The 12,031-nt window shown below is 50.8% G+C and overlaps 1 protein-coding gene across 2 annotated transcripts in view; it reads left to right on the top strand.

The window, feature by feature from the left end:
- Positions 1-12,031, top strand: part of DEAF1 (DEAF1 transcription factor) — a 51,966-nt gene that overhangs the window by 34,116 nt on the left and 5,819 nt on the right. For both annotated transcript variants that reach the window (XR_010581133.1, XM_015434222.3), the window contains one exon: positions 4,509-4,598. Coding sequence is in view for 1 of the 2 variants with exons in the window: in XM_015434222.3 (XP_015289708.2) it covers positions 4,509-4,598 (90 nt within the window). In the remaining variant the exon portion in view is untranslated. The remainder of the gene's footprint in view (positions 1-4,508; positions 4,599-12,031) is intronic.

Genomic DNA, 12,031 nt, shown 5'->3' with positions numbered 1-12,031 from the left:
CTCATCCTCTGCCCGCCCGCAGCCCAGAGAACTCTGAATGCCAGTGGCAGTGCCACTGCTCGGCAGCATGAGCTTCTCGGGGTGTCCGGGCAGGCCTGGGCACTTCTGTCCTCTGTGCCGTCCACAGTCCTGTGATTTCCTGACGGTTTCCTGAAAGTACAGAATGGACTCATCAATGTCCTTGGCAGCAGAAACGCGGTGTCTTGTCCTAACCTTCTGCAACGCAACTCACCTCTTCCACAGTAATGAATGGGTATTTTTTTATTTTATTTTTATTTTTTGAGACAGTCTTGCTCTGTCGTGCAGGCTGGAGTGCAATGATGTGATCTCGGCTCACTGCAACCTCTGCCTCCCGGATTCAGGCAATTCTTCTGCCTCAGCCTCCCGAGTAGCTGGGACTACAGGCGCCTGCCGCCACGCCCAGCTAATGTTTGTATTTTTAGTAGAGATGGGGTTTCACCATGTTGGCCAGGCTGGTTTCGAACTCCTGACCTTATGATCCGCCCTCCTCGGCCTCCCAGAGTGCTGAAATTACAGGCGTGAGCCACTGCGCCTGGCCAATGAATGGTTATTTTTAAAAATAAACGTATTTCGGGATAATTTTAGGTTTACAGAAAAGTTGCAGAGTGAGCACAGAAGATCCCTTCTGCCACTCCGCAGCCTCCTTTCTGTAACTTCTGAGTCCACAGGGCGTGGCTGTTGTAGCTCAGAATCCAGCACTGGGTGTCACTGTGAACTCCAGACTTTGAATTTCACTATCAACATCCTGTTTCTGCTCCAGGACCTTGTCCCCGCTGCCACCTGTGGGAGATGGCCTCCCGTGCGCCATTTGCCCAGCACCCTCAGGCCTGTGATGGTCTCTCAGTCTTTCCTTGTCTTCCGTGCCCTGCAGTTCTGAGGGGTCTGGCCAGGCAGTTTGTCCAGGTGCCCCAACCCAGGCTTGTCTCGTGCTTTCTGGTGGGGGTGGATGACAGGTTTCAGGGAGGAGTGCCGCCGCCTGTCTTACACCACTGTGGCGTCTCTGACATCCAAGTGACATTACAGACAGCTCTGACCTTCCTCACCAGAGTCAGGGTGTCTGCGGCTGTCTCCTTGGTAACAGGGCTGCTTCTCCCCTTGCACGTTTAGTCAGGGGGCAAGTCCACGGCCGGGGGCTCCTCCTAGACAGGGGAGGACCGGAAGAGCTTGGACTTGTATTTATTTATTTGATCATTTGTTTGTATCAGGATGAGCTCATTTTATGTATGTTTTAAACTCTGAGCTAGAATACAATACTACTTTTTTTGTGATTCACACTATCTGTCCTTGGCCCTGGGGAGCTCCTGCAGTCAGCTCCTGGGTCCCCTGACGCACCCCCATCAACAGATTTTTCATTTTGGGCCACGTCCTGACTTCCTGGCACTGTAGGGTGCTCTAGGCTCCTCCTGCATTCCCTGCCCTGGCCCGGGAACCAGCCCCTTCTCCAAGGAGCCCAGATCCTTTTACTGGAGAGTCTTAGAGAGTGAGGCCTGGGTGCCAGGTGGGTCCGGTGCTGCTGGGATGTTGTCGCTTGGAGGCCGTCAGCTGCAGAGCAGGGACGAGGGTGTCACCTGTGTCACCCTCGTATGAACGTCTCCGCAGCCGTTTCTGTATCTGTGAGGAGAACATGAGTTCATGCTACTGCCTCTGACTCTAATTCAGACCCCAAAACTCCTTCTAACCTTCCTAAAAAGTTATTTTTTTGTGTTTTTTTTTTTAAAAAAAAGGTTGTGCAAAGGGTGTACTGCGAAAGGGCCGAGCGGTTGAAAGTCCCAGCTGAGGCCAAAGAGGTGCCCGCGAGGCAACAGGACGTTCGGTTCAGGGGTGCTGTCCTCCAGGAACTATGCTGGGGGGCAAGTACAGGACGTCCTGGTGTGTGGTGCACAGGGACTGCTGGACGCGGAGCCTCGTGCCCTTCTCAGCGTGGGGGCACGCCGACCACGCTCCCGCCAGCCTCCCACCCCACCTGACCCAGGTCTCTGAGGGGCTGGACCCGGCCATCCACAGAGCAACCCAGGATGTTAATAAAGCTACAGAAGCTGTGTTCTTCTTCGAGGAACTTCTGTGTGGTCACAGACTTTCCAAGAAATATTTTGTCATTTAAAGTAGAGGCACAGGCCAGGTGTGGTAGCTCATGCCTGTAATCCCAGCACTTTGGGAGGCCGACTCAGCTGGATCATTTGAGGTCAGGAGTTTGAGACCAGCCTGACCAATATGGTGAAATCCCATGTGTACTAAAAATACAAAAATATTAGCTGGGCGTGGTGGTGCGTGCCTGTAGTCCCAGCTGTGGGGAGGCTGAGGCACAAGGATCGCTTGAACCCAGGAGGCGGAGGTTGCAGTGAGCCAAGATCGCGCCACTGCACTCCAACCTGGGCAACAGAATGAGACTCCCATCTCAAAAATAAATAAATAAATAAATAAAAGGCTGGGCGCAGTGACTCAAGCTTGTAATCCCAGCACTTTGGGAGGCCGAGGCAGGTGGATCATGAGGTCAAGAGATCAAGACCATCCTGGCCAACATGGTGAAACCTTGTCTCTACTAAAAAAAAAAAAAAAAAATAGCCAGATGTGGTGGCAGGTGCCTGTAGTCCCAGCTACTCAGGAGGTTGAGGCAGGAGAATCACTTGAACCCAGGAGGCGGAGGTTGCAGTGAGCCAAGATCGTGCCACTGCACCCCAGGCTGGCAACAGAGTGAGACTCCATCTCAAAAATAAATAAATAAATAAATAAATAAAGTAGAGGCAGGGGACAACCTAAATTAGTACCAAAATGCCTCCTGTTTTCTGAAGTGAGTGAATGTTGGAGCTCTGAATGTCTTACAACTGGAAAAATGCTAAAGATCACGTTTGCGAAGAAGGGAGGCAAGCATCAGAACAGAGCCTCAGAGCCGGGCTGCGCGTGCAGGAACCGTGAGGCCGCACTGGGGTCGTTTCCGGAGCTGCTTGCAGACGCTGCCACTCACCCACTGGCCACGGCCTCTCCCGCAGTGCCTGCGGATGATCTGGGCGCGTACCGGGCGTGCGGGTCCCGGTGCTGAGGCCTCTCCTAGGCCCGGTGGCCTTCTCCGTCTCCGAGAGCATTGACATTGACGGCGGAACTCACAACTGTCAAGCACCTTAGTCATGCCACAAACGTTAATCATTGACAGCATGTTGATCTATGCGCTGATTAGAAAGAAAAGCTGCAATAATGTAATTCCAGGAGAAAGTACACAAACCTCTGGTGTCATTTTTCTGTTTTCTTTTTTTTTTTTGAGATGGAGTCCCGCTCTGTCGCCCAGGCTGGAGTGCAGTGGCCGGATCTCAGCTCACTGCAAGCTCTGCCTCCTGGGTTCAAGGGATTCTCCTGCCTCAGCCTCCTGAGTAGCTGGGACTACAGACGCCCGCCACCACACCCGGCTTATTTTTTGTATTTTAGTAGAGACGGGGTTTCACTGTGTTAGCCAGGATGGTCTCGATCTCCTGGTCTCGTGATTTGCCTGCCTCGGCCTCCCAGAGTGCTGGGATTACAGGCATGAGCCACCGCCCACCGCGCCCAGCCCCATGTCATCTTTTCAATCCACCACAGAAGCCAGCTCGGGTGGGGGGTGGGGATGTCGGCTGTGGTGCCGCCGCTGCAGTTTGGGACACACGCCTGCCACAGTGCACCCAGGCTGGCGCCACCCAGGCTACCTGCTCAGGAGTGTTGGGAGTGGTGGACTCCTGAGTTTGATTTTCTGTGCTGGCCTGGCTGGAGTGAAGCTCTTTGGAGTTTGGAGAAAGATTTCCATGCTGATTTCCCTTTTTTTTTTTTTGAGACCGTGTCTCGCTCTGTCACCCAGGCTGGAGTGCAGTGGCGCAGTCTCCGGGTTTCACCGTGTTAGCCAGGATGGTCTCGATCTCCTGACCTCGTGATCTGCCCACCTCAGCCTCCCAAACTGCTAGGATTACAGGCGTGAGCCACCACGTCCGGCCCTGATTTTCCTTTTTTTTTTTTTTTTTTTGAGATGGGAGTCTCACTCTGTTGCCCAGGCTGGAGTACAGTAGTGCGATCTCGGCTCTCTGAAACCTCTGCCTCCCGGGTGCAAGTGATTCTCCCACCTCAGCCTCCCAAGTAGCTGGGATTACAGGTGGCCACCACCACACCCAGCTAATTTTTGTGTTTTTAGTAGAGACGAGGTTTCACAATGTTGGCTGTGCTGAACTCCTGACCTCAGGTGATCCACCTGCCTCGGCCGCCCAAAGTCCTGGGATTACAGGTGTGAGCCACTGCTCCTGGGCCATGCTGATCTTCCAGTGAATGAATGTAGGGGGCAAACTGCACTGAGGCTAGGAAAGAGCTGATTCTGGAGGTGACGAGAACGTTCTGAGCAGCACTGGGGCAGAGGTGCAGTCAGGAGTCCAATGGGCAGACCTCAGGGCCTCCCGCCTGCACCTGCCTCTGTCCCCAGTGTCTCAGGGGCTCTCCGCAGCCACGTCACTGACCAGCCTCTTGTGTCCTTCTTGCAGCAGTCCTGCGTTAACTGCGGCCGGGAGGCTATGAATGAGTGTACGGGCTGCCACAAGGTCAACTACTGCTCCACCTTCTGCCAGCGCAAGGTAGGCCTCACCCACACCGCGCTCAGTGCCCCTGCCTCCTCCCTCGCTGCAAAGACCCCTGGGTGGCCCTCCCTCCCCGTGTGCTCCTGGTGCCTCGGACCTCGCCTGACTCCCCTCCCTGTCCCTCCCTCTGGGAATCCGGGGCTGCTGCTTGGCTCCGCGAAGACCCTGCAGGAGGCTCACATGAGCCATGCCAGGTAGTGCTCTCATGGGAGGCCCCACACGTGGTGGCCAGAAACCCTGAGGGTTGCTGGTCAGTGCTTCCCAGCCGTCCACACCCCTGCAGAGCCACACAAGAGAGACTGTCCATGGTTCCTCTGTTTCTGTTACTCAGCCCTCTGCTCCACAAAAATTCAAGAGAACTTTTGTAGGCTAGAAATGGTAGTTCAGGATTGTATAACTTTTTCTACCATAATCAGAGTACTTGGGAGCGTTTAGTCACTCCAATTTTTTTTTTTTTTTTTGAGACAGAGTCTCACTCTGTTGCCCAGGCTGGAGTGCAGTGGTGCGATCTCGGCTTACTGCAACCTCTGCCTCCCGGGTTCAAGCGATCCTCTTGCCTCAGCCTCTCCACAGCTGGGACTGCAGCCACTACCACACCCAGCTAATTTCTGTATTTTTAATAGAGACGGACAGGGTTTCACCATTTTGGCCCGGGCTGGTCTCAAACTCCTGACCTCAGGTGATCCGCCCACCTTGGCCTGCCAAAGTGCTGGGATTGAGAGGCATGAGCTGCTGTGCCCAGCAGCTTTACTAATCTTTTTGGTGTTTGTTTTTTTTCCTCATATTTATGAGAGATGCTGGTCTATATTTTGTCCTGCTATGTCTTTGTCTCATTTTGGTGTCAGAGCAACACTGGCCTTCAAATCAGCTGGGAAGTGTGCCCTTCTGCCCTCCTTCTCTGTTTTCTTTTTGAGACAGTTTTGCTCTGTAGACCATGCTGGAGTGCAGTGGCACACTCTCGGCTCACTGCAACCTCCGCCTCCTGGGTTCAAGTGATTCTCCTACCTCAACCTCCCGAGTAGCTGGATTACAGGCTTGTACCTCCACCCTTGGGTAATTTTTATGTTTTCAGTAGAAACAGGGTTTACCATGTTGCCCAGGCTGGTCTCAAACTTCTGGCCTCAAGTGATCTGCCTGCCTCAGCCTCCCAAATTGCTGGGATTACGAGTGTGAGCCACGGCACCTGGCCTGTGTTTGATTTTTATTCAGTTCGAATATTTTATTCAGTTGGAAATATTTGCCGTGTGATTTTTTTCTGTGACCTGTGAATTATTTGGAAGTGAGTGCTGGGTTCAGGAGTAGATCTAAAAAAGAAATAGAAGTATACTAATTTCAAATATTTGTGGATTTCTTATTTTTTTTTTTTTTTTTTGAGACGGAGTCTTGCTCTGTCACCCAGGCTGGAGTGCAGTGGCCGGATCTCAGCTCACTGCAAGCTGCTCCTCTCGTGTTCACGCCATTCTCCTGCCTCAGCCTCCCGAGTAGCTGGGACTACAGGCACCCGCCACTTCGCCCGGCTAGTTTTTTGTATTTTGTATTTTTTTAGAAGAGACGGGGTTTCACCGTATTAGCCAAGATGGTCTCGATCTCCTGACCTCATGATCCGCCCGTCTCGGCCTCCCAAAGTGCTGGGATTACAGGCTTGAGCCACCGCGCCCGGCCATTTGTGGATTTCTTAAATGTACCTTTATAATTAATTTCTACTTTAATTACATTGTGGTTCAAGAACATACTTAGTATTTTTCAGTACCTTTAAATTTATTGAGATTTGTGTTAGGGCCTAGCGTATGGTCTTATGGAGAATGTTGCTTATATATTCTGCTCTGTTGGGTGGAGTGTTAGATAGGTATCAGTTAGGTTGGTTAATAGTATTGTTCAACTCTTTCATATTCTTGCTGATTTTCTCTACTTGTTCCACCCCTTATTTAGAGTGAAGTGTTGAACTTGTCAGCTATTACTGTTGAATTAGCTGGGTTTTTTTTTTTCTTTTTTTTTTTTTTTTGAGATGGAGTCTTGCTCTGTCGCCCAGGCTGGAGTGCAGTGGTGCAATCTTGGCTCACTGCAACCTCCACCTCCCGAGTTCACGCCATTCTCCTGCCTCAGCCTCCCGAGTAGCTGGGACTGCAGGCGCCCACCACCATGTCCAGCTAATTTGTTGTATTTTTAGTAGAGACGGGGTTTCACTGTGTTAGCCAGGATGGTCTCGATCTTCTGACCTCAAGATCCACCTGCCTCAGCCTCCTTTCAAAGTCCTGGGATTACAGGCGTGAGCCACCACGCCCGGCTGAATTATCTCTTTATCTGCAATTTTGCCTGTTTTTGCTTCATTTATTTTGGGACTCTGTTGTTAGGTGCATATATGTTTAATTTATAATTATCGTGTCTTCTTGATGAATTAGCTCTTTTATCATTATAAAACATCCTTCTTTGTCTCAGTAAGTTTTTTATTTTTTTTTTATTTATTTTTTATTTATTTATTTATTTATTTTTTTTTGAGACGGAGTCTTGCTCTGTAGTCCGGGCTGGAGTGCAGTGGCCGGATCTCAGCTCACTGCAAGCTCCGCCTCCCGGGTTTGCGCCATTCTCCTGCCTCAGCCTCCTGAGTAGCTGGGACTACAGGCGCCCGCCACCTCGCCCGGCTAGTTTTTTGTATTTTTTTTAGTAGAGATGGGGTTTCACCGTGTTAGCCAGGATGGTCTCGATCTCCTGACCTCGTGATCCGCCCGTCTCGGCCTCCCAAAGTGCTGGGATTACAGGCTTGAGCCACCGCGCCCGGCCAAGTTTTTTATTTTTTATTTATTTCTTTTTTTTTTTTCTTACAGAGATGAGGTCTTGCTATGTTGACCAGCCTGGTCTCCATCTCCTGGCCTCAGCCAATCCTCCCATCTCAGCCTCCCGAAGTGCTAGGATTATAGGCATGAGGCACTACACCAGCCAATAGAAGTTTTTATATTAAAATTTATTTTTGCTGGCTGGGCATGGTGGCTCACGCCTGTCATCCCAGCACTTTCGGAGGCTGAGGCAGGTGGATCGCCTGTTAGAAGTTTGAGACCAGCTTGGCCAACATGGTAAGACCCCATCTCTACTAAAAATACAAAAATTAGCTGGGCATGGTGGTGCATGCGTGTAATCCCAGCTACTAGGGGGGCTGAGGCAGGAGGATTGCTTGAACCTGGGAGGCGGAGGTTGCAGTGAGCTGAGATTGTTCCACTGCACTCCAGCCTGGGTGACAGAGTGAGACTCTGTCTCAAAAATATATATATATTTTTTTCTGATAGTAGTATAGACACTCCACCTGTCTTATGGTTAATGTTTGCATCTTTTGTTTTTGAGACAGTCTCACTCTGTCACCCAGACTGGAGTGCAGTGGCATGATCTTGACTTACTGCAGCCTCTACAGATACACGCCCCATGTCCAGCTAATTTTTTGTATTTTTAGTTGAGACGAGGTTTCGCCATGTTGCCCAGGCTGGTCTCGAACCCTTCGACTCAAGTGTTCCACCCCCTGCTTGGCCTCCCAAAGTGCTGGGATGACAGGCGTGTGTCACTGCACCCAACCTGCATCTTTTTAGAAAACATCTTTTTGGCTGGGTGCGGTGACCCACAGCAGTAATCCCAACACTTTGGGAGGCCAAGCGGGGAGGATCACTTGAGCCCGGGACCAGCCTGGCCAACAAAGCGAGACCCTGTTTCTATTTTTTAAATAAATAAATATATAAATAAACAAACATCTTGTTACTTCTAATTTGTGTCCTTGGCTCTTAAGCATTCCCTTAGAGACAGAATGTGCTTGGATCTTAGGTTTTAATCTAGTCTGATAGCCTCTGCTTTTGTTGTTGTTGTTGTTGTTGTTGTTGTTGTTGTTGAAACAGAGTCTTGCTCTGTCGCCAGGCTGGAGTGCAGTGGTGCGATCTCGGCTCACTGCAAGCTCTGCCTCCTGGGTTCACGCTATTCTCCTGCCTCAGCCTCCCACGTAGCAGGGACTATGGGTGCCCGCCACCACGCCTGGCTAATTTTTGTATTTGTTTTAGTAGAGACGGGGTTTCACTGTGTTAGCCAGGATGGTCTTGATCTCCTGACCTCTTGATCCGCCCGCCTCGGCCTCCCAAAGCACTGGGATTACAGGCGTGAGCCACCGCGCCCAGCCTTTTTAATTTTTTTTTTTTGAGACAGAGTCTCACTCTGTCGCCAGGCTGGAGTGCAGTGGCGCTATCTCAGCCCACTGCAAACTCAACGTCCTGGGTTCAAGTGATTCCCCTTCCTCAGCCTCCTGAGTAGCTGGGATTACAGGTGTGCGCCTCCACGTCCAGCTAATTTTTGTATTTTTTTTTTTTTTTTTTTTTTTTTTTTTGAGACGGAGTCTCGCTCTGTCGCCCAGGCTGGAGTGCAGTGGCGCGATCTCGGCTCACTGCAAGCTCCGCCTCCCGGGTTCACGCCATTCTCCTGCCTCAGCCTCCCGAGTAGCTGGGACTACAGGCGCCCACAACCGCGCCCGGCTAATTTTTTGTATTTTTAGTAGAGACGGGGTTTCACCGTGGTCTCGATCTCCTGACCTTGTGATCCGCCCGCCTCGGCCTCCCAAAGTGCTGGGATTACAGGCGTGAGCCACCGTGCCCGGCTGTATTTTTTTTTGAGACGGAGTTTCGTTCTTTTTGCCCAGGCTGGAGTGCAATGGCGCGATCTCAGCTCACCGCAACCTCCGCCTCCCGGGTTCAAGCGATTCTCCTACCTCAGCCTCTTGAGTAGCTGGGGTTACAGGCATGCGCCACCATGCCTGGCTAATTTTTGTATTTTTAGTAGAGATGGGGTTTCTCCGTGTTGGTCAAGCTGGTCTTGAACTCCCGACCTCAGGTGATCCACCCGCCTTGGCCTCCCAAAGTGCTGGGATTACAGGCGGGAGCCACCACGCCTGGCCTAATTTTTGTATTTGTAGTAGAGATATGGTTTCTCTGTGTTGGTCAGACTGGTCTCGAACTCCTGACCTCAGATGATCCACCCGCCTTGGCCTCCCAAAGTTCTAAGATTACAGGTGTGAGCCACCGCACTGGCACTAGGCCTGTTTTGTTTTTTGAGTTGAGACAGAGTATCGCTCTGTCGCCCAGGCTGGAGTGCACTGGTGTAATCTCAGCTCACTGCAACCTCTGCCTCCTGGGTTCAAGGGATTCTTTTTTTTTTTTTTTTTTTTTGAGACGGAGTCTTGCTCTGTTGCCCAGGCTGGAGTGCAGTGGCCGGATCTCAGCTCACTGCAAGCCCCGCCTCCCGGGTTCACACCATTCTCCTGCCTCAGCCTCCCCAGTAGCTGGGACTACAGGAGCCTGCCACCTCGCCTGGCTAGTTTTTTGTATTTTTTAGTAGAGACGGGGTTTCACCGTGTCAGCCAGGATGGTCTCGATCTTCTGACCTCGTGATCCACCCGTCTCGGCCTCCCAAAGTGCTGGGATTACAGGCTTGAGCCACCGCGCCCGGCCGGTTCAAGGGATTCTTGTGCCTCATTCTCCCGAGTAGCTGGGACTGCAGGAGGGCACCACCAGACCCAGCTAATTTTTGTATTTTTAGTAGACACAGGGTTTCACCATGTTGGTCAGGCTGGTCTTGAGCTCCTGACCTCAAGTGATCCGCCCGCCTCGGCCTCCCAAAGTGCTACGATTACAGGTGTGAGCCACTGCGCCCAGCCTTTTTTTCTTTTTTTTTTTTTTTTTTGAAGTGGAGTTTCACTCTGTCACCCAGGCTGGAGTGCAGTGCAGTGGCACAATCTCAGCTCAGTGCAGCCACCGCTTCCCAGGTTCAAGCAATACTCCTCCCTCAGCCTCCCAAGTAGCTGGTATTACAGGCACCTGCCACCATGCCCATTTTTTTTGTTGTTGTTGTTTTGTGATACAGTCTTGCTCTGTCTCCCAGGCTGGAGTGCAGTGGCACAATCTCTGCTCACTGCAACCTCCGCCTCCCAGGTTCAAGTGATTCTCCTGCTTCAGCCTCCCAAGTAGTTGGGATTGCAGGCATGCGCCACCATGGCCAGCTAATTTTTGTATTTTTTGTAGAGATGGGGTTTTGCCATGTTGGCCAGGCTGGTCTTGAACTCCTTGACTCAAGTAACCCGTCCACCTTGGCCTCCCGAAGTGCTGGGATTACAGGCATGAGCCACCTCGCAAAACGTAATCTACTCATGTTTAATGTAATTATCGATGAGTGGATTTGTGTTTGTATTTGCAGTTTATGTCTCATGTCTTGCTCCTCTGTTCTTTCACTAACTTCTTTTCTGTTAAATGTGTATTTTCTAGTTGTATTTTCTAGTGTACCAGTTCTTTTGTTGAACAATTTTAAACAGTATCTTTTAAGTTATGAGTTATTTTCTTACTGCTATAGGTATTACAATATACATTTTAATTTATCTCAATTTCAGTGGGAGGATAGAATTTCCTCAAGCAGAGAAAGCGTACTGCAGAGGCCGAGTATATACATTCCTGGCAGAAGCTTTTTGGGCCCCAGTATAAGCACTCGCTGAGCTCCTTTCACCAACAAAATGAACACATCCCGTTCTTTTTTTTTTTTGAGATGGAGTCTCACTCTGTCACCCAGGCTGGAGTGCAGTGGCGCGATCCCGGCTCACTGCAACCTCCAACTCCCAGGTTCACGCCATTCTCCTGCCTCAGCCTCCCAAGTAGCTGGGACTACAGGCGCCCACCACCACGCCCGGTTAATTGTTTTTATATGTTTAGTAGAGACAGGGTTTCACCATGTTAGCCAGGATGGTCTTGATCATCCTGGGATTACAGGCATGAGCCACCACGCCTGGCCACATTCCGTTCTTTAAAAAGCTGCCTTCCAGCCGGACCTCCAGCCCTGGCCACCCTGTCTCCAAGCCTCCCTCAGATCCTGTTCTTTAAAAAGCTGCCTTCAGCCAGGCATGGGGGCTCACCCCTATAATCCCAGCACTTTGGGAGGCCGAGGCAGGCGGATCACGAGGTCAGGAGATCGAGACCATCCTAGCTAACACGGTGAAACCCCGTCTCTACTAAAAATACAAAAAATTAGCCGGGCGTGGTGGCGGGCGCCTGTAGTCCCAGCTACTCGGGAGGCTGAGGCAGGAGAATCGCTTGATCCCGGGAGGCAGAGGTTGCAGTGAGCCGAGATCACACCACTGCACTCCAGCCTGGGTGACAGAGCGAGACTCTGTCTCAAGAAAAAAAAAAAAAGCTTAGTTTTAAATTCATAACTTCAAAATTATATATGATAGGAAGTTGAAGTCCTCATATTCTCACCCGTTAGAGATAACAAAAATTTAGTGTTTGGTTTTCTAATGTCTTATTTTTATTTGTTTAGTTTTTTTTTTTTTTTTTTTTTTGAGACGGAGTCTCGCTCTGTCGCCCAGGCTGGAGTGCAGTGGCCGGATCTCAGCTCACTGCAAGCTCCGCCTCCCGGGTTCACGCCAT

This window comes from Macaca fascicularis, chromosome 14, assembly GCF_037993035.2.
Source record: "Macaca fascicularis isolate 582-1 chromosome 14, T2T-MFA8v1.1".
NCBI classification, from domain to species: Eukaryota; Metazoa; Chordata; class Mammalia; order Primates; family Cercopithecidae; genus Macaca; species Macaca fascicularis.
This window is presented reverse-complemented; position numbering and strand designations above follow the sequence as displayed.